Source organism: Musa acuminata, chromosome BXJ1-4, assembly GCF_036884655.1.
Source record: "Musa acuminata AAA Group cultivar baxijiao chromosome BXJ1-4, Cavendish_Baxijiao_AAA, whole genome shotgun sequence".
NCBI lineage: Eukaryota > Viridiplantae > Streptophyta > Magnoliopsida > Zingiberales > Musaceae > Musa > Musa acuminata.
In genome coordinates this window covers 8,244,228-8,270,375 of record NC_088330.1, presented here as the reverse complement: position 1 = coordinate 8,270,375, position 26,148 = coordinate 8,244,228, and the positions used below count along the sequence as shown (strand labels likewise).

Below are 26,148 nucleotides of genomic sequence, written 5' to 3'. Positions count from 1 at the left end.
CATGATATCATAATCCTGATCACATCTTAAGCAATTTTTTTTCTTAAAGGGTAAAAGAAGAGAGCTTTCCATCTCAAGAAAAAGAAAAAGAAGAGAGCTGAGGATTCAAGATTCAAGTTCTTGATATAAACACCCTACCAAAATCTCATTAGTGTTATCTGATGATTGCTGTACCTTCTCTTTACAACTTTGAATCCTCAAGCTTGTGCCCAGTGTCTCCATTTCTTGTGGTTGGCCATCCTGCCGGTTGTTGCTTGTTGGAATCAGCAGGAACTGGCTCTGCATCAAGTGTCGTTGGAGCTCTAGCAATATCATTCATAGATCTTCCCTGGATTTCCCGGCCATGGAGCTCTAGCAATAAAATGTCACGAGTGCCAGTTTCAGAACATGTGAAGTATGGTATACCTCGAATGAAATGTGATACAACAATCCTTTGGATTCTTAGAAACAATTTCTTAGGCTCATATGGTTCGGAAACTTCAGAAAACTCTATGAAAATAAACCCGAGTACACAACCAAACAATGAATGATGGAAAATAGCGAGTGAAACAGTATGAACTCTATCTTGCATTATGAAAAAGATGCTTGCTTAAGAAACCAAGAAGAGAAGGGAAAAGACAGACAAATGACAAGTATGAAAACAAAAAACAAAAAAATCATCTAAAGCTCGTCCTTGATGTGAGTCACAAAACAATCATCGGCAGTGGTTTAACTTGAAGAGGCATTTATACTATCAATAAAAATGAAGTTTGGTTTACCTTTCAATCTTACGTAAGTGACAATCTGACAGAGATAGTCTCTGAGCTTCATCAGCACATACCTTTCTTTCTTGCTCTGCATAGACCTCTGGTACATGCTGGTTGCGACAAGATGCTGATGTACCAGCATTTCGGGACGTCAGAATCATTGTGTCTTGCTCATCACACATTAAGGCCTGTGTTCCTGGAGACACCGGCCTCGGCCTTTTGTGTCCATCCTCACAGGCAGATTCAGACCCTTCTGCTTTAACATTGTCTACAGCAGGCCGATGTGAACGATCATCAGCCGATTTCAGCTGAATATTTGGATCTTTTGGTCTCTGATCACTATCACAAATCGTGGAAGAGAGAGAGCTTTCGACTTGACCTTCCTTTTCAACCAGCTCCTCTTGAACTTTTTTATCTGAATAATTTTATTTTTAGACTAAGGAAATGAGAAAAAAATTAATTGAGTGATTTACAAATAAAGAACATTGTCGAGATGCAACCATATTTTGAAGCCCAGATAAATAAAGAATAATTGAAGCCCAGATAAAACAATTAACTATTAAATAAAGAACATTGTAAAACAAAATTTGCTACAACATCTAGAGTTATAAAGTTGAGCCTGAACATAATTGCAGTAGATTGTTGGCAAATGAATTTAGGATCTTGTTACCTTTATGACACAAAATGAAGATACACTCGGTTAAAGTTTAAGATCCACAAAATGGAGTTACATGCTGAAAAAAAGCCTAAAAAACTCCACCTGATCATCCTCTCTTGACGAAATTACTAAATGAAAAAGAAAACAGTTATCCGAGCCGATGCAGATGGTGTTACTGATGCAGCATACTTTTGTTGACAACAAATGCAAGATGTACAGGCAACTTGCAGACCAACAAGCTCCAAAATGATCAATTAAACTTCATAGTAAACAATGCATCATTTGTCAAATACTATTGCAAGTGCCTAATTGTGTTAATTTATCCATACCAGCTAATGTTTTAGCAGCCTGTTCAGATACAACCACCAGAAGCTGGCAGAGATCACTTATGTGTACTGGTTGGACCACATCTGCTAGAAGAGACCTTCATGATGACCAACAGAACTTGAATCTCAGAAACATATTTGTAAGTCATAACCAAACATGGATGAAAAGCTTCAAGTTTCAAGATAAAAAAGGATACTACTATTCGATGATAATCTCTCTACCTGTAAGAGAATTTAGTAGGGGCCAACGGAGCAGGATTAAGAGTGCAGTTCACATGAGCAGAAACAGGAGCTGGTCCTGAAGTTTTCAGGTAACCAACCTGATAATCATTGGGTATTTAGCAAAAAGTAATAGATGATAATATTGACAATACTTCAAATTACAAATTTAATATCTATTGAGAACGCATACTGAACATAGAAAAAAGACTGGCAATAATTTGTTGTGATTCTTCATCATTGATTAGGGTCACAAAAAAGCAGCATTTAAGAAAGAAACCAGGAAAAAACAAATAAGCCAGCCTTTTCTGCCTGTTTGCAAACCTAAAAGCACTTTGGTAGTCGAAGGAAAAAAGGCAAAAGAATCACCTGTGGCAGTTCTGCAAGCCTGTGAATAGACTGATCCTTTACCGATGTAGGAGAGATGAACTGAGAGGAACCATTTAAGGTTGCATTATCCTTTTGCATGTACAGTGTGCTAAAATGATTGCCATAAAAAAGCGCTTTCCTCTCTTCACTGCCTTCAAAATTCTTACAATCGATGCATTTACAATTATCAGAGCAGAGACTATTGGCTTGGAAGCATTCACAGTACTTCTTGAGGCACCCATACTTTTTGCAATGGCATCCTTTATTGTGTATACCCATCAAAGATAGTTCTCTTGCCTCATCCTAGCACACAAAAGTACATGGATCTTAGAATAAGATATATGTGAAGTAGCTTCAGCTTATGCAAAAACAAATAAATAAATAAATAAAATCCTTTAGACAATATGCAAGTGTTACTTTGATGATGAGGAATTTCTTAAGAGTAACTAAAAAAACTAAAGGAATCTATATTTCCTGTGCTTATGGCTCTCTACTGAAGAACATGTATACATATGTTCTGGCCTAGTCAATTCTTTCCTATCTTGTGAAATAAAGCAGCCAGGTAAGGCCAATGTGTTTCAACATAAGAATGCAGACATACCTTACGATCCATAGTCGCATATGGGCTACTGCCAATCTTAGGCCTGAAGGCACTAGGACTGCGCTCTAGAATAACTTCAACAGCATCATGCCTAGCAGCTTCATTCTCAGCATTGCTATAGCAGTTTGTGCAGTTGCACCCATCGCAGTATACCCTAGATGCAAAACACTTGCAATACCTAAACATTCATAACGAGAATGACATGAGGACAATAAACAAACTTGACATAAGGAAATTATAAGCAATTTTATGAAGTCATTCACTTTATTGAATAATACTGAATTAAGATGCAGAAAAGCCAAAAGTATAATCAGATCGATGAAAGAAGGTTGAACCCAGTTCAGAATGCATCTTTGAACAATTCAAGCGAAAGGTTTAAATGGAACTCTCTTACAATAACTTAAAGCAATATGTTGGAGACTTGGTAAGGCCACTCTTAGGCTGAACAACATAGCATTGCAGTCCTAGCCGACCAACATAACCCAGTGATAACTATTGCGTCTTTCAAATTCATACACCAAATATGCATCCCTAAACACTAATAAAGAAGCAGAAGTCTGACTTGAAAGCAGAAAAAAAAAAATGCTAAGTATTTTAGAAGTACAGATTTATAGTTTTAAGTAACACAATAAGATATTGCATCAGCTGTGAATAATTTCTCGTCATAATTTTTGAACTACATTTCTCCCACGGGAATCACATTTTCGACAAATTTAATCTATTGCGGATTCTAACTAATTCCAAAAAAATCAGTTCTGCAGGAATTCTTTTCTTTTCGAATATAATAAGCTTTTAGTGCCATCATCCGCTGAGACAAAGAAAAACATAAATTAAACGAGGAATGTTCTGCACTATTCAAATTTTAACAAAAAGGGCATCGCAACAATGACACCATACATAAACTATTCCATCACAGAAGGAGGAAACAATTACAAACTAGAAGAAATCATATAAACCCTCAAGAACAGATACTCAGAAGACAGACAATATAGATGTTGGCATCAGCACACAAACGCAGTCTTATGTTTTAGGAGATATTAACTCCAAATTAATTCAGGAATTAAAATGAACTCACATGGGCAATGGAGATGACAACGGCAGAAGCGGCGAGTGCTGATTCAGGGGCTCCTCTGGCGGCTGCTCGAGAGCAACCGAGGCGACCGACCGCCTGAGGGAAGTCAGACGATTCCGACGCAGCAGGTTGATCATCTTGCTGTATTAGAGCAGTCGAATTGTTACGGGAGTATCTAATTTGTTACAATCTGTTGATATGGATCTGATAATGATATTTTTTTCAACCAACAATATTATCTCATAATCTTTAACTCAGCCTATTCAAAAGCTCATCAGTATATTCTCTACACAAAGGTAAAGCTGTATCATGATATTTTTTTTCATGGCTAAGGAATACACTAATGGAGTTGGTTGACAGCTGTAAAACATTTAATTTTGAAATTTCCTATGCATGAAGGGTTGTTTCATGCACTAGTATTTATTTTGATATTTAGGGCTTAAAAAGGACTTTGGAAAATTGAGGATATTGACAGAAGCTCTCTTGGAGTGCTCTTTTGAACTCTGTATCTCTTGGATGCGTCATTGAGTGGTGAGTCTTTTGTTTTCAGTTCTATATTCTTATTTATTGTCATTAGGGTGGTGATCTTTCTGTATCCCTTTTTGATTTTAAACTTGGTGGTGAGTTATTTTTTGTTTTTTACCAAAGTTTCTTCAAGGGTTCGTTCCTTGCCTTCTGTGATATTTTCTATCTGAACAATTGTTCTATCGGTGTTCTTTCAAAATTTATTTTATATTTTTACCCTCCCCGGTATCAATTTGGTATCAAAGCTAAAGGCTAGATATCATGACAAGGCAGAATGGAAAAGATATAGTTGGTGAAGGTAACGACCATGAAGATGACACTGAGTCGTTGAGGCTGCAGCTACGAAAATTACTACGTAGTCTACAAGAAAAAAATGAAATAATCGACGAACTTCAAAGTAGACACAACCACCATGAAAATAATGCTCGAGAGTTTACTTCTGATGATGATACACCTCCTCTTCCAAGGGAGTCGAGAAGATGTCGGAGAAGAAATTGAGTCCAAGACGTGTGATAGAATAAATATAATCCTAATTAGATATTCCAGAATTTGAAGGAAAAATAAATGTTGATGACTTTATCGATTGGCTTAATACAGTAGAAAGAATTTTCGATTTTCATGAACCACCAGAACAAAAGAAGGTCAAACTTGTGGCACTCAAACTCAGACGGAATGCATCTTTTTGGTGGGAAAATATGAAGAAACAAAAAGAACGTGAGGGGAAGAGTAAGATCGTTACATGGGAGAAAATGAAAAGGGAGCTGAAGAGAAAATATTTACCTCATAATTATAGGCAAGAGATCTTTCTCAAAATACATGATTTCAAGCAAAAAGATCTTAGTGTGGAGGAATATACTGTAGAATTCGATAATTTGATGTTAAAATGAGAGCTTGTGGAACCAAAAGAACAAACAATTGCAAGATACTTAGAAAGTCTGAAATATGAGATTGCTAAAATTGTTCAGCTATAGCCATATTGGTCTTTAAATGATATGAGCAAGCTGACATTAAAAGTTGAAAAGCAACATAAGTTTGAAAAGAGTTTTTGATACGGCTTAAAAGAAGGCTATACAAAAGGAGGAAGTTCCAAGCCTACCATCCAAAGCAAAGTGATATCGAAGGTGCAAGAAAAGAGTGAAGAATCTGTTAGTAACAAAAAAACACCTAATTCTTCTATCCTAAGTGGTCGAAAATGCTTCAAATGTCATGGTTTTGGGCATATTGTAAGATTGTCCAAATAGGAGGATTGTAACTTTGGTTGAAGATCATAGTGATGGAGGAGAAGATGAAGCTAAGGACGAACCAAAATACGATGATGATGAGGAAGAGATTACTTATGCTGATCATGGTTTGTCTATTGTATTACAACGTAGTTTATAAGTGTCCTATGTGGCCGACGATAAAAGTTGGGTGAGAAAAAAATGTGTTTCACACTAAATGCACTTCTCTTGGCAAGGTGTGCTTGGTGATCAATGTAAAGTTGGAGATGGTGCAGAAGCTAAAGTTGAATATCATCCCTCATCCACATCTATACCAGTTATGTTGGCTGCAAAAAGGAAATGATATCAATGTAACTAAAAGATATTTAGTTTCATTTTCTATTGGCTAGTATAATAAAGATGAAGTATGGTGTGATGTTGCTCCTATGGATACTTGTCATTTGTTGTTAGGAAGACCTTGGCATTATGATAGAAGGGTGTTGTATGACGACTACAAACATACTTATTCTTTTAAGGTGAATGAAAAAAAGATCATCTTAGCTCCATTACAACCATCTGAAATCAATGCAAAAAAAAAAAAAGTTAGCACTTTTATGTCGTATGGTGGATGCAAAGGTGAATTAGACAAGGGTAGTCATGTTATGGCTCTACTAGTAGTAGAAGAAAATGAACAACACAAGGAGACACCAGAAGTCATGAAACAAATCCTGGAAGAGTTTGAAGATGTTATACCAGAAGAGATTTCACATGGCCTTCCACCCTTGAGAGACATCCAGCATCACATTGATCCTATTCCGGGGGTTGTTCTACCTAATAAGGCAGCATATAGAATGAGTCCCAAGGAGCATGAAGAACTTCAAAGGCAAGTTGATGAATTGGTGAAAAAATGGTTAATTCGGAAGAGCATGAGTCCTTGTGTGGTTCCAGCCTTGTTAGTGCCTAAGAAGGATGGTTCTTGGAGAATGTGCGTGGACAGTCGCACCATCAACAAAATCACAGTGGATTATCGCTTTCCTATTCCAAGGTTAGATCATTTACTTGATCAATTATGTGGTGCTTATATTTTCTCTAAAATTGATTTGAGAAGTGGCTATCACCAAATAATAATGAGGCCTGGAGATGAGTGGAAAACAACATTTAAAACTAGAGAAGGCTTATATGAATGGTTGATTATGCCATTTGGGCTATCTAATGCTCCTAGCACCTTCATGAGATTTATGAATCACATACTTAAGTCATGCATTGGAATATTTGTTGTAGTTAATTTTGACGATATATTGGTGTACAACAAGAGCAAAGAGGAGCATATGAATCATCTGAAAGACATCTTTCTTATTTTGAGGTAGCAAAAGCTTTATGCTAATCTAAAGAAGTGTGATTTCTTTACTTCTAGTATGGTATTTTTGATGTATGTTGTTTCAAAAGATGGAATCATGATGAATCAAAGTAAGGTAGAGGCTATTCTCAGTTGGCCAACACCTGCTTCATTGCATAATGTGAGGAGTTTCCATGGCTTAACTTCATTTTATAGAAGATTTATCAAGGGTTTCAGCTCTATTGTCGCTCCAATAACCGAATGTCTGAAATGTGATAAATTCAAATGGACTAGTGAAGCTAATGATACTTTTGATCTTTTAAAAATAAAGGTGACCGAAGTTCCTATCTTAGTTCTACCAAATTTTAATAAAGTGTTTGAAGTTGAATGTGATGTATCTAATGTGGGAATTGGTGTTGTTTTGAGTCAAGATGGAAAGCCCATTGTATTTTTTAGTAAAAGGATGAATAATACGAGAAAAAAATACTCACTTATGATAAGAAGTTTTATATGAATTATCAAGCTTTATCTGATTGGAGTTAATATCTTCTTACCAAGCCATTTGTTCTATATTTTGATCATGAGGCATTAAAGTTCATTAATCACCAGCACAAGCTAAACAAGAGGCATGCAGCTTGGGTGGAGTTTTTACAATCTTACAACTTTACAATCAAGCACAAATCTGGTGTTCAAAATGTAGTTGCTGACGTATTGAGCAGAAAGCATTCTTTATTATCAGTAATAGAAGTCAAAGTGGTTGGATTTGAAACGGTCAAAGATCTCTATGAGAATGATGTTGATTTCGGCTCAATATGGCAGAATTATAAATTAGGTTCCTTTCAATAATTTTTTTATCTTTGATGGTTTTCTTTTTCGAGCTAATGCTTTGTTGTTCCATCTTATTCTTTGAGATAAGTAATTCTAGCTGAAACTCATGGTGGTGTTTTGGGAGGACATTTCGGTAGGGACAAGACTTTAGCTCTTGTTCAATCAAATTTCTACTGGCCTAAAATATTTAGAGATGTGGTTAGACATGTGAAGCAATGCCGATTGTGTCATTTGGCAAAAACAATAAGTCAAAATTCTGGTTTGTACACCCCATTGCCAGTGCCAAATGCTCCATGGGAGGATGTGAGTCTTGATTTCGTTTTGGGACTGCCTAGAACTCAAAGGAACAAGGATTCTATCATGGTTGTTGTTGAAAGATTTTCAAAAATATCTCACTTTGTTCCATATAATAAATCAAATGATGCATCTCATATTGTTGATTTATATTTTAAAGTGATTGTTATATTGCACGGTATTCCAAAAACTATGGTGTCTGATCGAGATTCAAAATTTGTTAGTTATTTTTGGAGAACTGTTTGGAGGAAGCTGGGTACTTCTTTGAATTTTAGCAGTTCGCATCATCCACAAACCAATGGGCAAACTGAGGTAACAAACAAAAGCTTGGAAAATTTGCTTAGAAGCTATGTTGGCAAGAATATTAAGCAGTGGGATGTCATTCTTCCACAAATTGAGTTTGCCTACAATCGTTCTATACATCATAGTATTGGTAAAAGTCCTTTTGAGGTAGTTTATGGTGCTAATCCTATTGGTCCTTTGAACTTAATCCCTCATTCTACAACAAAGCAATTTAGTGGAGATGTTGACGAAAGAGCAAAGCAGATAAACAAGCTGCATGAGGGTGTGAAAGCAACCATTGAGAAACAAAATAAGTGGTACATGCAAGCTGCTAACAAACACAGAAAACATGTAGAGTTTAATGCAGGTGATTTGGTCTGGATTCATCTAAGGAAGGAGAGGTTTTCGTCGGGCAAATTTGGAAAATTGAAACCAAAGGTTGATGGTTCATTCAAGGTGCTTAAGAGAATTGGCAAAAATGCTTATGAGATTGAGCTACCTAAAGATTATAAAGTATCCCCAACATTTAATGTAGCTGATTTAAGTCTTTTTTATAGTCATGTTGACGAAACAAACAAGGACTTGAGGATAAGTCTTTTTCAACCAAGGGAGATTAACACGGGAGTGTCTAATTTGCTACAATCTGTTGATATGGATCATGCTGATAATATGATATTTTTTTCAGTCAACAATATTGTCTCATAATCTTCAACTCAGCTTACTCAGATAAGACAGCTCATCAGCATATTCCCTGCACAAAGGTTGTTTCATGCACTAGTATTTATTTTGGTGTTTAGGGCTTAGAAAGAACTTTAGAAAACTAAGGATATTGGTAGAAGCTCTTGCTCTTTTGAACTCTATATCTTTTAGATGCATCCTTGAGTGGTGAGTCTTTTGTTCTGTATTCTTATTTATTGTCATTAGGGTGGTGATATTTCTGTATCCCTTTTGATTTTAAACTTGGTGGTGAGTTATTTTTCGTTTTTTATCAAAGTTTCTTCAAGAGTTCGTTCGTTGGCTTATGTAACATTTTCTATCTGAATAACTGTTCTATCGGTGTTCTTTCAAAATTCATTATGCACTTTTACTCTTTCCGGTATCACGAGCATCCGTCGAGGAGTCACGACAGGCGGAGTTAGACCGCGTGGTCTCGGTCGAAGGGTGAGGAAGCGAGGCAGCAGTAGCTCTCTCTCTCTCTCTCTATTTTTTATTTAAAAGAAGGATCGCAGTCAAGAAAATAATGATCCGACGACTGAGAACCTGTCGTTGGATCCTGTGGCAAAAATTAATTTCTATAAATATATATATATATATATATATATATATATATATATATATATATATATATATATATATATATATATATATATATATATATATATATATATATATATATATATATATATATATATATATGTCACATTTTGTGCGTAGAGACGATGGGCCGATTGGGCCGTACTATGGGCCGGGAAGGAAGATCTGACGGTGGGATGTGATGTTAAGAATTGACGGTGGGGATCTGTTCTAAAGAGGGAGAAGATTTTGGACATTAATGGGGAGTTCAAAAGATGGGATATTGAAGGAATTTATTATTGGCTAATAAATATGAATAAGTATGAAGTTTTCTCCGTAAAATAATTAAAAGATCGCCGCTAATTCTGATTTTGAAATAATGAAGCTTATGAGTTGTCATTATTTTCAGAAAATTCAAACCACGACTAACAATAGTTACGTCAAATCAGATCATAAAAGCCATTCGACTTGTATTGCTGTAGCTCAATTTAATCATGTATTTTATTATATGATTTTAATGATAAAAGAAATTAATAATTTGAATTATCAATATTATGATGTATGCTAAGTGATGGAAGAAGGATATCAATAATTCCATAGTCTTGTCGTGGTCGTATCATCTAAGAGGACATTAGCTATCAAAATAAATTCAGTGGAGAAGCAAATTTGGTTTCATTCTCAAACAGTGATCGAATAAATGCACATTTATCGATTTTGTGTTCATTTATGCTCGAACAACCAAACAAACAGTGAGATGAAGCGATCCAAATGGATGGCATTCATCCATCATTCTTTGGATGTCACACTGTGGGCTACAGCATCTGCAAATAATTTCTGTCATTATGAAGGCATTGACTTGCTATAAACAACACAGAAAGAAGGGATGGATGTCATACACAGATAAAGATGATGTGTAGAGAGAGAGAGAGAGAGAGAGAGAGAGAGAGGATGAATCAACCTCAGAATCTTCCTCTGTTTTGTCATTCTTCCCTTTTGTCTCAGGATTCAGGCGGTGCCATCTCTTTGGTCCCAATGGTATAAATGCCAAGGCTGCCAGTAGCTATCAAAAGGACATGCATTTCCACAACACAATTTAATTCAAAGGAGTTTATTCCGATCGATGAAGTTTCATTCAGTTGTGTTACAACTGTTTGTTCCTCATACAGAGTGTGAAGTAAAATTAGCTACATATGATGAGCACAAATATTGATACAATGATAAGATTATTTTCTTACGCCGGAATTTTCGAAACATAATTTTTACTGTTTATAAATAAAAATAAGATCGGGTATTTTTTAAATTCTAAAACAAGAGTCTCGCGATTATATCTCTATTTCCAATACATATTATACAAGTTACTAAATTTATTTTTATATTTATTTTACACATTAAATATTGATACGATGATAATATATATATCATACCCACTTATCAAATATTAAGAATTCGAAACATTATCTGTTATTCTTAATAATAAATAAATAAATTTATCATATAGAAAAACTAAAAGATTTAATTTATTAGATGAATAGATTTCATATTGAAATAAAAAAATATTTACTAAATATAAATCAAACATACCTATTTATCTCAACTACATGTTATTAAAAGATGATCAAATTTAATCTCATTGTAGATTTATTATATATTGAGTTAGTTTTTCGATATCAAATTTATGAATATTTTTATACACTTAAATTATTTGTAAATGTTCTTTTACTGTTCCAAAGTAAGTAATAGATGGTTATTGACTCTCTTTCTCTCTCTCTCTACCATGGATACTTCAAGAATCAGCAAGTAGCCAAAGTCTTCAATCATTAGACATTCTGGATGAGTTGAAAAAGATTCACAAGCCTTTTAAATTATTCATCATCACACTAAATAAATTTGTTCTTCCTCAAAAGGTGATCAATATGGACAAGGAACAAATTACTATGCACCATGTGGCTCACACAAGAACATGTATGAAGCACATGTCTATCACCAACTTCAAAGCCTTCTCATTATGGCCTCTATGGTTATACAAACATGTTTTGCTTTCATTCATGATCATGCTGTCCTTTTTTGTTGGAAATATCATAACCTCTTCATTGATTCCCATTTAAAGCTTAATCAAGAAAGGAGAGAGAGATGTTAGGAGAGTCATAAGCTATTTTCTAATGTAGAGTGAGAAAGGAATTCATTCTTTAAACACTAAGGTATTTATTTATCTTTCAAAGATGCATACAAGGAAAGGTAAGATAGAAGAATTACTGCTATAACAATGATTTTTTTGGTCTTCTCACTATCTTCCCATTCAATGATTTTTTTTTTTGAAAAAATAGTTTTCAAAATAATCTTAACAAGAAAAAATATCTTATGTAATTTTTTTGATCAAGAAGAAGAAAAAAACTTCAAAAAAGGATTGATATTGAATTATAATTTATCAACTATTTTCTAAAGATAATTGCAACTCATGTCTACAAATCTCAATCCTAATATCTCCTTACAAAAGAAACAAAAACATATAGGAAAAACATAAAATATCTCTTTTGAAAAAAAGACAGGAAAAGAAATCAAAATTCTATTAAATATTATCATTTTCTGGATATATATATATATATATATATATATATATTTTATGGCACAAGTTGTGCTCCTTACTAATTAAAAATGATTTTTTTATATATTAAATAGATGAATGATTCAAGTCAAAAGGGGCTAAAGTATAAGTGTGTGTGTATATATATATATATATGATATATATATTGCTTGTACAAGATATGATAATATATTGCTCTCCGCCTCATAGGCTCCAGTGAATAAAGCACATTAACATTAAATAGCACATGAACACCCACAGTGCGTTGTTGAGCCATAAGGGACCTTCCACGTTGCTTCTTAAAGATTTGTGCCACTCCACGTGCATGTATAAGTAAGACAAGGGACAGGAGGGCGGTCAACCAGGCATCGACATGGCTTCTCCAATTCGGGCGGTTCTTCTTCTGCTGCTGCTCGTCGTCATCGGGTCGAATCCATACTTCACCTCCGCCAAGCCACCGGCTCCGCCCGTTCGCTGCAACGTCACGGGCTGCGTCCTCTCCAACGCCTACGGCGCCTGGGGAGACAGAAGCGAATGCTGGGTCCGCAGCGTCGTCTACCCCACGAACGAGGAGGAGCTGCGGTCGGCCGTGGCCGAGGCCAACCGGAACAACCTCAAGGCGAAGGTAGTGAGCGGATTCTCGCACGCAATCCCGAAGCTGGCCTGCCCCCCGCCGGAGAACTCGGTTCTGATAAGCACTGCGAAGTACAACACGCGGATAGAGGTGGACGTAGCTGGCCGCACGGTGACGGCTGATTCCGGCGTGGGGCTGCGGGATCTGATTGATAAGGTGGAGGCGGCCGGGCTGAGCCTGGTCGCCTCAACGTACTGGGAGGGGGTCAGCGTCGGCGGGATCATCAGCACGGGGTCGCATGGCAGCTCCTGGTGGGGCAAGGGAGGAGCCGTCCACGACCATGTCGTGAGCCTGAGCATGGTGATCCCGGCCGGTGAGTCGGAAGGGTACGCGAAGGTCGTCAGGTTGCTCCGGGGAGACCCGCTCTTCAATGCCGCAAGCGTCTCCCTGGGGCTTCTGGGGATCATATCTCAGGTCAGTGCAATCCTCCACCACTGCCCTCTGTCTCCTTCGCTTCAAAGAGTCGGAAGAGCATGAAGGTGTTACGTGACATCGTTTCCATCCTCTCATGTTTCTATCATGCTCTGCTGTAAACATGGCGATCAGATTTCTCGACTTGGATCTACAGGTGACACTGTCACTCGAACCCAGCTTCAAGAGAAGCATCACGTACTCATTCCACGACGACGCCAGCTTCCAAGATCGCCTGTTGGATGTTGCTCGCAAGCACGAATTCGCTGACCTCACCTGGTTTCCATCGCAGCACAAAGTTGCATTCAGATTCGACGATCGAGTCCCCTCGAACGCCTCCGGCGACGGCATCAATGACTTCATCGGCTTCCAACCAAACCTCATGGCGGTCTGCGCCGCAATACGAGCTACTGGTACCGCGTGAACTATCGCCAAATTTCTCGTGCGCTTGCTCCAAGGGCGCTGCGTTCGCTCACCAGATTCTTCTGTGATGCAGAGAAGCGTTACGACGAATCAAGAAACAGAAGGGGGAAGTGCGTCACCGCAGCCGCCGAGCTGGAGTATAGAAGGTTGGCGGGCAATGGCTTGAAGAACAACGGGATCTTCACAGGCTACCCGGTGGTGGGCCGCCAGGGAAAGATGCAGACCTCCGGCTCCTGCCAACACTTACCGGAAGCGGACAGCATGAGCACGTGCCCTTGGGATCCTCGAAGCAAAGGGTTGTTCTTCTACGAGACCACGGCAATCTTCTCTCCTCCCAAGTTCATGGACTTCATCCACGACGTGAAGCAGCTCAGGGATCTGAAACCGGAGAACTTCTGCGGCGTCGACAACTACAACGGGTTTCTGATACGCTTCATCAAAAAATCGGACGCGCTCCTCGGCCAGCCCGAGGACTCTATCGTCCTGGATTTCAACTACTACAGAGCCGATGACCCGTCCACTCCCAGGCTGAACCAGGACGTCTGGGAGGAGGTGGAGCAGATGGCGTTCATGAAGCACGGAGCCAGGCCGCACTGGGCGAAGAATCGAAGGGTTGCCTTCCTTGGTGTGCACCGAAAGTACCCTGGTTTCGGCAATTTTCTGGCGGCCAAGAACCAATCGGATCCCGGAGGCATGTTTCAGAGCCCATGGTGGGATGAAGTGGTCTCGGGGCAGGGATCGAACACAGGTAACGGCTGCGCACTGGAAGGACAGTGCATTTGCGCAGAGGACGAGCACTGCAGTCCGAGTAAAGGGTACCTGTGTAGGCCCGGGCTTGTCTACAAAGAAGCCAGGGTGTGCAGGTACACAACAGGGTGACTTTGTTCCGTGGAATCGAGATATATATATATATATATATATATATATATATATATATATATATATATATATATATATATATATTATTTATATTTATATATGTGTGTGTACGTATCTGCATAAAGGGGCTTTACTTATTTGTCCCTAATTTAATATATAAAGAATTATAATGCTACGCTATTAAAAGCCCGGCCCATATTGAGGCCCATTTCGCATAATTGGTGACTCAATGTTGACCCATTCATTATACACGGCCGCAACCCTAATCGAACTCCTATATAAACTCCCCTCTTGTGGGATTCGTCCTTTGAGCTTGAGAGGCGGCGAGGCGATCGGAGTGGGGGAGGAGGAGGAGGAGGAGAAATGGTGAAGTTCCTGAAACCGAACAAAGCGGTGATCGTCCTGCAAGGTCGTTTTGCGGGGCGGAAGGCGGTCATCGTGCGGGCCTTCGACGACGGCACGCGGGAGCGGCCCTACGGCCATTGCCTGGTGGCCGGCATCGCCAAGTACCCGAAGAAGGTCATCCGCAAGGATTCGGCGAAGAAGACGGCTAAGAAGTCTCGCGTGAAGGCCTTTCTGAAGCTGGTGAACTACAGCCACATCATGCCCACCCGTTACACGCTCGATGTCGATCTCAAGGACGTCGCCACGCTCGACGCGCTGCAGTCCCGCGACAAGAAGGTCACCGCATGCAAGGAGACCAAGGCCCGCTTGGAGGAGCGCTTCAAGACCGGCAAGAACCGGTGGTTCTTCACCAAGCTCAGGTTCTAAGCTAAGGTAGCATCTATCTAGTTCTCGCAATGCGTCTGCTTTCCATTAATGTGGGACGGTTCCGTGCCAATGCTTGTTGAAATCATTATATGTTTTAGATTCTCGTTTTCGTTCATCTGACAATCTTCATTTTATTTGGCTGATCTATGGACGTCGTTGTTGGTTTAAATCAATCGTGTTTGCCTACAATTGCATCTTTGCAAGCGATCCGTTGAAAGAAAACTACAAGACCATTTCAGTACATAGATTAATAATTCTAGATTTCTGAACTTGATGTTTGTTGTGTCCGGCTTATTCTGATGGTTCAGAACTTATAGGGACTGATGATGCACGTCTTGTTCTTTATCATCCGGCTGGTATTCCTGATCTGAAAAAGTTTGGGGGAAAAGAACATCTGACGATTAAATGGTTGTCAAATTTAGCTTTTATGTGTTTGTGATCATCTTCATTTGCCCGAAATGTTGTCATTTTGCTTAGGACTTTAAATCTGCAAATGCTCTTTACAGATAGCATTCTTTTTTTGAGGTCCTGTTAGGAATTGCTAAACCATGTTCTAGCATCATACAATTTACATGATTTAGGATGTCCATAAAAAACATTGTTATTTGTAATGGAAAGGGCCAGGAGCTGGAATTGTTTGTTGAGAACTAGGGAAGAATTGGGAAAAAAGAAAGAAAGAGAGAATAAATTGAGCAAAGAAATAAGCCAAACAATTCTAATGATTTGTTTACTTTATGAGAAACTGAAAACAAGTTGGGCGCGACGAGGTTCCATTAAATCCGAACCTGAAATCGGATTCATGTAGCTTTAGGTTTGAATTTGGCTTGAGAACATTGGTTTAACCTAAACCATCATCACTGCATGTTATTAGGACTTGATTGCTAATAAGAACATTAGCCTCACCAGAAAATAATGAATGTCTAACATAGATTGCTTGAGATAGTAAGTAACAACAAGGGCTTGTTTAGGAGTAGGAGGGGTTACCACCATATATAGTGCTGGTTTTTGTCTTGGATTGGCCAAGCTATATGTTCCTGATGTCCTGGCTTTGAAGTTGCATATGATCATGTTCATGGTGAGAAATAAAAAAGGATATGCTTTGGAATTGAGGAGTGATGGTAATATGAGGATTTGGCACACAGTATTTATTTATCTATTGGTAGCATATGTGTATTAAAAAGGTTGATCACTTGAGATTGAGAGCCACAATGGGTGATATTGACAGAAATAGATATTGAAAGCATGCGAAGGTGTGATGCACTGTTATCAGTGAGTGATTCTGACCATCTCCTTTTACATGATAGTTTCATGTTTGGTCTCCCATTGGTATATATTAATTGAAGGGTTGGAGAAGTAGGATAAAAGGGTGAAAACCACTCCTAAGCTAGAAGGTCTTTGGGGAACCCATCATGAAAAGGCCAGGTTCATTTCAAAGGAGGCACATCTCAAGGGAATCTCTCACATTCAACTAGTAGAGAAGGAATTACGAAAGCTTAAATCCCAAAAGTTGTATTTGGACTGTGTTTCAACCCAAAATGTAGTTGAATTGTTAGATAATTATGGTAACATTGCTATTCTGATCGTTGTTTCTTAGCATCATAAGGATTCTCTATGGCATAAATAAATGTTTGTATCGGTTTGAAATTATCACTACCTTTGGGGGGTTTAGGGTAGGCAAAATAAAGATGTATGAGAGAGTTCAAAATTAAACTCATGGAATTCCATTGCTAGAATAAGAAAAAGATGTATATGGCCATTGAAATCCTCAATCGTTTGATCCATTTGGAAATGTTTTTCGTATATGAATCGTTGGGAGATGATTGATTGAGCAAATAATATGTGCTACTTAGCCAAGTTGAGGCGTTATACATATTTTAACAATGCTGGTTTCGCGTCCCAAACACATTGATGTGTAAACACAGTGGTCGTGAAGATATTGGCAGTGGCGGCAGAGTAATTGATGTTCTATGGGGACGATGTTTTACGGATCGAATAATCAGTTGCTTACCAAAAGAAAATCTGTAAAAACATTTATCCATTTTTATTTACTCTATCTTCTGATTATTCTTTCATGTTCATGTTGGAAAACAAACACACACACATACACACATATATAATATTTTTTAATCTATTTTATAATATATTTTATTTTTTTAAGATAAAATTATCTTTGGTCTTGTTGCTTTCGTCTTTTGTTCATCGTTGTCGTTGTGTTCTCGTTCACCTCTTCTATCCTCATCTAGTGCACTCTCGTTTCATCGATAATAACGGGTCTCTTCACAGAGAGAGAGAGAGAGATATATATATTTGTCATCATACTTGTCGCATGAAGACATCGACGGATGAAGGGCAGAGGTGACGACTATCAAGACAGAGGCTAAGGTTAATCTTTTTTTTTTATATATTTAATTTGATGCGTTATACGAGAATAAATAAAAAAAAGGGTGCTATAGGAAAGAAAAAAGAAGAAAAGAAGAAGCTTTTGGGAGGAATATGCCCTTTTAAAGTAATGTACATATCGACAATTAAAGTTTCGTTTGAATTGATAGGAAATGAATGGTACTTAGAATTGTCCTCATCTCGGACGATCCAAATCGAAATCTTAAAAAAAATAATAAATATACTTCACATATACTTTACACAGGCCCTCTTCGCCCCAAACATGAGTCTTTCCCATCTCATCTTTGTGCACCATGCACCTTCCTCTTTCATCGTATTCTCTTCTTCTTACCTCTTCCTTTCCTCCTATATTTTTATGACATGCACTGCTATTAATAATTTGGATGCAGCTAACCACAAAATCAATATTTATATTCTATAGGTTCAAGATGATAATATTTGCTGCTTTCAGTTAAATTGTGTTCCATGTAGGGCACAAGGATTAGTCACTTTAAGATTTGGTTCTGATTTTATTTCAAAGGTTTGATGTTATGTTAATTGTTTTGGGGTCTAAATTAAAATATTCAAGTTCTGTCATTTTATAGTTCATGATGCAAGCAATTTCTCTTAAAACAGGCGTATCCAGTGCACGAGGCTCACGCCAATGTAATTTCTCTTCATCTTATTAAATCAAACATATTTTAGTTGTCATACATCTCTCAAAGACAAGGTTATGAAAACTACTAAATCAATGAACTTGAACCAAATTAGAAAGAACAAAATAAACACATGTTAAATAGAATGTTCATCACACTTAAGGCATAAAACACGACAAAATAAAAGCATACGTGGATGGGCAGGCTTAATTTGAATATATATAAAGGAGAACCTTTGGGCAAGCCAGAGCTTTCAGGTGCATCACTTAGATTCGAATCTGCAACAACAACATCTTCTGAAGCAAGAGGTGAGGAACTGATTTCAGTCGCTCGAGGTTTCTGCTTACTAATTTGGGTCGGTGGCGTCATTCCATTCTGCATTATCCAGAAAGGAAAACATGCCCACAGAATTATGCCCTTCGTACAAGGATGATACACTTATATATACTTTGTAAATTCTATCAAATTATCTCTAGTGGCAGCTATTAGATGCAAGTGAAAAGGTAATGATATAGATCATGAATAAAAAGGGAATAAGAAGAAGCGATTTAGTACGGGCATTGTGGCATTCTTTTTGGCATCGGCTGAAACATATTTCCAGTAGTAACAGGAAAAAAAATTAAGAATATATGTTCTAGTTCAACATTGTTTCATAATTCTTCCACAATCAAATCAGCTAAGAAAAAAAAAGAAAGATACAAACAGAAGATGACCGCTTAGGCCTAATGACCAACTCATAAGAAGCCCGAGAAAACATACGACAACATGTTTCAACAAAATATTACCTTTTCCCAAGCATGCATAGCAAAAAGGAAAACCTTCAAACAAAAGGGATTTCCTATCCCATTTCAAGACTACAAACACTGCCACGAGCCTATTACGAATGCCAAAGAAATAGGGCGAAAAGAAAGAACCGCTAAAAAACATGTTCATTTCAACTAACTCTGTCAACAATCACATTACCACAGAGAGTACCCCAGCGACTTTCCGTGAGGTCACGCGAGATGAAATCTTTGCCACAAAACTCAAAAACTGAAAGACTCGGTTTATTTCTATAAGACGAACATCGAAAAATGAGAGGCGAAAGGATGTGACTTAACAAAAAGGGCACAATCAACAAAAAAGCGTTCTCATGTTGCTTCAGAAACGGAAGCGGACTGCTCCAAGAAAAGCAAAAACAGGAAGAAAAAACAACGGGGGAGAGTAGAAAGACGAAGTTACCTCCTCTGGTGACCATGAAACGCGAGGAGACTGGGTTTTGGGCGTCGGCGGGCTACGAAGCGACCGACCCATGGAGTGACCGAGAGGGACCAGGGAAACCGAGTAGGGATAGCGGCCGCTGATTCGCCGGGTAGGGAAAAGAATTTGGAAGGCGGAGATCCCTATCGACAGCGAGAGAGAGAGCGTATATTAATCGGGTACAAATCGTTTGGCAGAGAGAAAAAAAGAGAAGTATTTTTTCCTACCCATTTACTGGCACACGTGTTCGCAACCTTCCCTTTGATTGGAGGAATAAGGAATCCTGAGTAGGCCCAACGCCACTTGAGCCATCCTGTTCTCTACAATCGACGACGCCGTCAGATGGATACCAGCGGTGGACAGGTCAACGATTACCTGCATCGTGATTGGAGGCCTCCAGCACCCGAGCGGGACCCAACAGTTGCACCGATTGCAGGACAGGTAGGCATAAGGGTAAATTATTTTTTAAAATCAAAAATAGAACACCAAAAATTTTAATGCGGTGAGCGTGGATCGAACACGCGACCTTCAGATCTTCAGTCTGACGCTCTCCCAACTGAGCTATCCCCGCTGGTGAAAGATTAGTGATATATAATATTTATAATTATTGTAATATGTGATCTAATCTTATAGAGAGAAAAAAGAGAAGTATTTTTTTCCTACCCATTTAGTGGCACACGTGTTCCCTACCTTCCCTTTGATTGGAGAAGTCAGGCCTCTTGTCTAGGCCCAACGCTACTTGGGCCATCCGGTTTGCCTGGTAGGGAAAAGAATTTGAAAGGCGGAGATCCCTATCGACAGCGAGAGAGAGAGCATCGTTTGGCAGAGAGAAAAAAGATAAGTATTTTTTCGACCCATTTACTGGCACACGTGTTCCCTATCTTCCCTTTGATTGGTGGAATCAGGCCTCCTGAGTAGGCCCAACGCCACTTGGGCCATCCTGTTCTCTACAATCGATGACGCCGTCAGATGGATGCCAGCGGTGGATAGGTAGGCACAAGGGTAAATTATTTTTTAAAATCAAAAATAGAAAACCAAAATTTTTAATGCGGTGAGCGTGGATCGAACACGCGACCTTCAGATCTTCAGTCTGACGCTCTCCCAACTGAGCTATCCCCGCTAATATTAGATTAGTGATATATAATATTTATAACTATTTTAATATATGATATGATTTTATATTGCTTGAATCTCTTGCCATGTTACATTTGGATCAATCATTACAACCAATCCGATAAGATAATAAATTTATTGGATTAAAATACTTAAGCTCTAATTAATAATGGTATACCTTAAACTTCAATCTTAATGTTAGACCATCTTCGATATAAGATTGAATCCGACATCACAATCTCCATCGGTTAAAAGGCTTGATGTGTAGATGAATGCCTAGGCATAATTCATATTAAACCATAGTATAACATATGTACGGCATATTCTGTTCTGATGATGGCTCAAGTCATAACGTGTCATCTAATCTTATCCACATGAGTAATTCATTCTTACCTAAGCTTTCTAATACCAATATTCTTTGAGATAATGTTCGATCGGAGACATATAAGTTTCGCCCAAATCCAAACCTGATTAGCTATATAAGTCTTTGAACCCAATTTGGAAACCTATATTATTTTATTTTAACTTAATCGAGAGAAATTTGAGCAAAATTCAAATACCTTTGATAACAAATAAACAAAAATTTCAACTATGCTTTGAATTTTAATTTCATCGACTGATCTCTTAAAACTTTTAATTGTAATTAATATTCCAATTGAAACAAACTTCGCACTTACCAAATTAATGCAAATATTATTAAGAAATATTCTATCCTGTTTGGATAATTACGTCAGAATCTATAATGTCGCGTAGCTCTTATTGTAATTATATAAGATTATGCGGCTAATTTCTCGATAACAGCATGCACTAATCACAGCGGGAAGAGTCAATTGGTAGAGATCATTAATGTGGAGGGACATAACCGTCGAGACATGACATAAGCTTTATGGGTGGAGGTTGTTAGCTTATAAGAAGAGGGCATTGTTTTGGCAATCCCTTATTATTGATATTTTTAAAAAATAATAAAATATTATTTTATTATATTTACAATCTCGATATTACCAAATATATCCTTTCTTTCCTCCCCCCACAACCTTTTAGTTCTTATTGCCGTCTCCGTCGCCGTCCCATCCTTCAAGGAGAAGAAAAAAAAATATTTATGTTCATTTTGTAAAGAAAAAAGTTTAGAAATATTAATTTTTTAAAATAAAATTATAAACAGTAAAAAAAAGACTAAAATAGTAATCTTCTTTTCTTTTTTCATGTCCAAAGTCATCAATAATCTCCAGTACATCGACTTGTATCTATTCAGTTTATTTTGGGATTCACCAAATAATCCTCATCTTCCCACTCACTCCTATTTTCCAGCAAGTCAATTTCAGATAAGTTCCGCTTCTACTGGATTTCTATTTATCATTCCTGTTGATGAGAAGGGAATCAAAATCATCCTACACAATAAACCTTGGCATTTGACAGTGAGTAAGAACAAGATTTTGTAGCCCAAAGTTACATATCTAGACAGGGGCAAGGGGACATCTATCAAATGAACAAGGGATCCAACTGAACGAGATTACTTGCAATTATCAACATTATATTACATTTTGCAGCTATTAATGCCACCAAAAATCCACTTCTGGCAATGATATCAACCATATCCCGGCTCGAAAATTAGATGACATTGCTGGTTTTACCTGTGGCTTTCGAGTATTATATACATACCTCATTTGTAACCCTACTGCTATTACATTTCAAGCACATCTGACCTTAACAAAATTCCTCATGAAATAGAACTTAAAGAGCTATTAAAGGGCATCAGGGGAAGATTTATAGGCCAACATTCGAAGCCCAAAGTCTCATTAACAGTCAAGCCTTCCATGTGCATCTGGCATTTCAGAATCAGTTTCTTGAGTTGGATATGAGAATCCACATACCATTGACCAAGGATGCAGACCACTAACCTTCAACATAACCATTACAAGCAGAGGCCTCAACCCATGCATTAAGTAGAAATAAAGATAACAAAGTCTCTAAAATTGTTGCAAGTATCTAAAACTTGCACCACCAAATATTTGTATCACTTCTAACCCAGTAGTCTACTGCAATTATGAGTGGATGATGGCAACCAGAGGTCAGATTCCAAATCATGCTCATTGCTTAATGGTTACCACCACAATAGTCACTGACAGATATTTATAGAGAAAATACGCAAAACTCAAAACAAGGAAAGGTTCAGTGAGTACTTGGATGAAGCAGCTTCACCAATAATCTCCACAAGAGCACTTCCCGTCCTTGAAATGGTGGAACCGTTTATTATCCCTCACAATGAGCTCCCTCCCGACGATCCTTGACATGATCTTGATTGCATTGTGGCAGTCACCGCATATCCTGAGGTTCTTGATGATCCGAAGTGGTGTCCTGGCAGGCGTGCTTATCAGTCCATAGGCGATTGCCAACCTCTCACTGTGGTACAGCAGAGCCTGTTCCTTGGCCTCCTGATCAATGTCGTGGAGCACGTATCTGGTATCAGGCACGTACACTTGCTCCTTCACCACCTTCTTTTCAATCTTCGGTGGTAATCGATACTCCCCCAGCTTGTTCCTTCCATCCAACATGTTTAAACCCGATCGCCTCTTAGCCGGAGGGGTTGGGATCTTGGATGCAATGCTCTTGCTAGGATCCATAAAAACCATGAGCTCCCCAGCACGATCCTCAAGATCTATATCACCCTGAGCCCGAGCCAGATTCATGAGCACTTCCCAGACAGCTGCTGGTGGTTCAAATGGCAATTTCTCAATGAATTCCGCAGCTTCATTGAGGTGACCAGACTTCCCGAGAACCTCAATCATCCCGATGTAATGCTCGATCTGTGGCGTTATCCCATAGTCTTTATACATGGCATCGAAATGAATGAAGCCCTCTTCAACTGCCTCAGCACTGGCACAAGCAGCTAAGACCGAAAGAAAGGTCCTTACACTGGGGCAAACCCCAGCCTTCCTCATCTGCTCAAACATCTGCAATCCATCATCACCGAGATTGTTTGCTGCATAGCCATCAATCATCAGGTGCCACGAGTCCATAGTTCGGTCAGGCATTCGATCAAACACCCGGCGAGCATCAGCCATGCTGCCGCACTTGGAGAACATTTCCAATAGCTTGTTGTTGATCTGTAGGTCAGCACGGAAAGGGGAACGGAAGAAGAACTCAAAAATCTTCTTCAGCTCATCAAGATGTTTAGGGTCGGAGCAGGAGGCGACGAGCTCGAAGAAGGTAGGCGGATCAGGACGGACGCCCTGGTTCAACAGATCAACAACTTCCTTGAGCTTTCCCTCTCGAGCGAGGGCCACGAGGTCGACGGGGCCAGGTGGAGGGGGTGCAACAGGGGGCGGGACGTTGGCCACCGGGGAATGGCCAGCGAAGGGAGGAGGATTATTAAATGGTGATGGAGAGCGTTGGTGCTGGTTTTGCGACGGCCACTGGTTAGCGTTCCCGTGGTCTTGCGGATAACCGCGGGGACCAGAGGGATGCGGTGGCGGAGATGGAGACGGAGGCGGAGGGTACCTCTGGAAGCTGTTGGGAGCGGCGGAGGAGGTGCTAAGGCATCGGGCGGTGAGGGCTCGAGATGGGAGAGATGAAATCTTCGGAGTCCGGGGTAAAGCACGAACGCCCGCCTTCGCGATAGCGACGCCGATAATCGAGCTCCCGGCTCGAAGGATCCCGATGAGCGAGGAGGCCATTTCTCGTCGCAGGTGGCAGAACCCTAACCGGAAAGCGGCTTGTAGAAGACATCTTAAACTGGTTCTGAGATCACGACCGTCTATCCAAGGAACTCGATAAGCAATCAAGCAAACAAGAAGCGTCCGATGGGAGACTCACGTAGAGCAACCGAAGACCATGAAAAATCGAACAGATTGTTGCAGAAGGGGTGAGTCAACCCCGAAAAGTTCGTAAGGGTGATACTCCGATTTAATTCCATACTAAAAACAAAAAAATAAAATTTAATTGATTTATAAAAGTATATGACAATATTTTTATTAAACTTTGGTTTAAATTATACATATCATTAGGTTAATGGACTAAATAAGAAGACCTAATATTATTATTGATTTGGTCTCACACTATTAGTGAGAAGAAAAATTGGTTGATTAGAAGTACTAATTAAATATATTATTATTGATGTAAATTTCAAATTTTGGATCACGTAATTTTAAGCTAATGAGGCGGAGCTCTAAAAATAAACTGACAGGTGGTGAGAGGACCGGCAGCTTCTCCGACGAATACGAACAGAAGAAGCCTGCGCGTCCCTCGTCAACCGCCTCGGCGAGCGCCATCTTCTCCTTCTCCACTTATCCCGCAACCGCGGCGGTGCCACTCTATAAGTCCCAACAGCGAACCCTCCACCCTTCGCTGCATCTGTGTGCTCTTGTGCGTTTGTGTGATTCGGTACTCGCATCGAGTCGAGAAGCAACCGGTCAGAGGCGATGGATAAGATGGGGGAAGCTGCAGGCCAAGCTCAGGTGAGCACAGCCGCTGCTTTCATGGAGGTTACTTTTATTGCCTGTTGTTGGTGCAGCAGTTGGTTCTCCTGATCCATCCTTTTGTGTTGTCCAGATGAAGAAGGATGAGGTGATGAACAAGGCATCTGAAACCTGCCAACAGGGCCAGCAGCAAGCAGGGGGATTCCTGCAACAGGTACTGCATCTCTTCCATCCACTGGTCTCTCCCTTGCTGATTGTCTTCTCTTGAATGGAGTGCAGACCGGGGATCAGGTGAAGAACATGGCACAAGGGGCTGCAGAAGCTGTCAAGAATGCTGTGGGTATGGGAGGAACCAACACCACTTCCACCGCCACCACCACCACCACCACCCGGCCATGATCATTCTGCTCCCATTTTGATTGCAGTTTGGTGTTAATAATCTAGTCTTGTTCTTGAGCCTCCAAGACTAGGCTGTGTTCCTGTTTCTGCAAGTGCAAGTCTTTTAGGTCTCAACCTGACCTGGTTTAGTGGTTGTCCTCTTCAGATCGTTTCTTCTGTCTTCCTTTTCTTTCCTTCATAAATAAAATTTATGCTTGCAACAAAGTTGAGAATATATTCTGCATCGATCTGTAATCGTCATACACTGTTGTTACTCGCATAGTGTGGATGTTATCGTTTGATACAACCCAAACCGGGCATCTTCCTCGGCTTCTGCTAAGGTGGCAATAAAATAATTAGAGGCGTGGGAGAGGAAGTGGGCGTACGGCGAGGGGGGCGTCCTCGTGCGGAGCGGAGCGGAGCGATCATGGTTTTGGAGGTGCTTTCTGTGTGCAGCGACGACGGGCTCCGAAGGCAGGCAGACGGGACCAAGTTGAAGCTGGTCTTTCCCATCTGCTTCG

General features: G+C 39.3%; 4 protein-coding genes, 2 non-coding genes and 1 pseudogene across 6 annotated transcripts; 3 read left to right on the top strand and 4 right to left on the bottom strand.

Moving 5' to 3' along the window:
* Positions 1-181: 181 nt before the first annotated feature.
* LOC135672053 (protein tesmin/TSO1-like CXC 5) lies at positions 182-4,128 on the bottom strand (annotated as a pseudogene).
* Positions 4,129-12,702: 8,574 nt separating this feature from the next.
* On the top strand, positions 12,703-14,690 carry LOC103981650 (L-gulonolactone oxidase 3). The gene is made up of 3 exons (XM_009398393.3): positions 12,703-13,377; positions 13,532-13,787; positions 13,871-14,690. Exons 1-3 carry the CDS (start codon positions 12,703-12,705, stop codon positions 14,674-14,676), a joined length of 1,737 nt encoding a protein of 578 aa, XP_009396668.2. The 3' UTR covers positions 14,677-14,690.
* A 287-nt stretch (positions 14,691-14,977) lies between these two features.
* On the top strand, positions 14,978-15,636 carry LOC135645421 (large ribosomal subunit protein eL27x). Its single transcript, XM_065163771.1, has one exon. It carries the CDS (start codon positions 15,040-15,042, stop codon positions 15,445-15,447), a length of 408 nt encoding a protein of 135 aa, XP_065019843.1. The 5' UTR covers positions 14,978-15,039; the 3' UTR covers positions 15,448-15,636.
* Positions 15,637-20,219: 4,583 nt separating this feature from the next.
* On the bottom strand, positions 20,220-20,292 carry TRNAF-GAA (transfer RNA phenylalanine (anticodon GAA)). The gene has a single exon. It is a non-coding gene; the product is annotated as a tRNA-Phe (tRNA).
* Positions 20,293-20,768: 476 nt separating this feature from the next.
* TRNAF-GAA (transfer RNA phenylalanine (anticodon GAA)) lies at positions 20,769-20,841 on the bottom strand. The gene has a single exon. It is a non-coding gene; the product is annotated as a tRNA-Phe (tRNA).
* A 926-nt stretch (positions 20,842-21,767) lies between these two features.
* Positions 21,768-24,550, bottom strand: LOC103981111 (pentatricopeptide repeat-containing protein At2g15690, mitochondrial). The gene is made up of 2 exons (XM_009397712.3): positions 23,015-24,550; positions 21,768-21,906 (listed from the first exon to the last, which is right to left on the bottom strand). The coding sequence occupies exon 1, from the start codon at positions 24,506-24,508 to the stop codon at positions 23,030-23,032; it is 1,479 nt and encodes a 492-aa protein (XP_009395987.2). The 5' UTR covers positions 24,509-24,550; the 3' UTR covers positions 21,768-21,906; positions 23,015-23,029.
* A 482-nt stretch (positions 24,551-25,032) lies between these two features.
* LOC135672396 (late embryogenesis abundant protein Dc3-like) lies at positions 25,033-25,862 on the top strand. The gene is made up of 3 exons (XM_065180877.1): positions 25,033-25,288; positions 25,383-25,463; positions 25,529-25,862. The coding sequence occupies exons 1-3, from the start codon at positions 25,253-25,255 to the stop codon at positions 25,646-25,648; spliced, it is 237 nt and encodes a 78-aa protein (XP_065036949.1). The 5' UTR covers positions 25,033-25,252; the 3' UTR covers positions 25,649-25,862.
* Positions 25,863-26,148: the final 286 nt, after the last annotated feature.

Bases quoted from the DNA above. Each gene is read 5' to 3' on its own strand.
- LOC135672396 (XM_065180877.1), top strand. From the start codon at position 25,253: ATGGATAAGATGGGGGAAGCTGCAGGCCAAGCTCAG. The intron at 25,289-25,382 runs GTGAGCACAGCC...TGTGTTGTCCAG, and splicing joins AAGCTGCAGGCCAAGCTCAG to ATGAAGAAGGATGAGGTGAT. The intron at 25,464-25,528 runs GTACTGCATCTC...AATGGAGTGCAG, and splicing joins CAGGGGGATTCCTGCAACAG to ACCGGGGATCAGGTGAAGAA.
- LOC103981111 (XM_009397712.3), bottom strand. From the start codon at position 24,508: ATGGCCTCCTCGCTCATCGGGATCCTTCGAGCCGGGAGCTCGATTATC.
- LOC135645421 (XM_065163771.1), top strand. From the start codon at position 15,040: ATGGTGAAGTTCCTGAAACCGAACAAAGCGGTGATCGTCCTGCAAGGT.
- LOC103981650 (XM_009398393.3), top strand. From the start codon at position 12,703: ATGGCTTCTCCAATTCGGGCGGTTCTTCTTCTGCTGCTGCTCGTCGTC. The intron at 13,378-13,531 runs GTCAGTGCAATC...TTGGATCTACAG, and splicing joins TTCTGGGGATCATATCTCAG to GTGACACTGTCACTCGAACC. The intron at 13,788-13,870 runs GTACCGCGTGAA...TCTGTGATGCAG, and splicing joins CGCCGCAATACGAGCTACTG to AGAAGCGTTACGACGAATCA.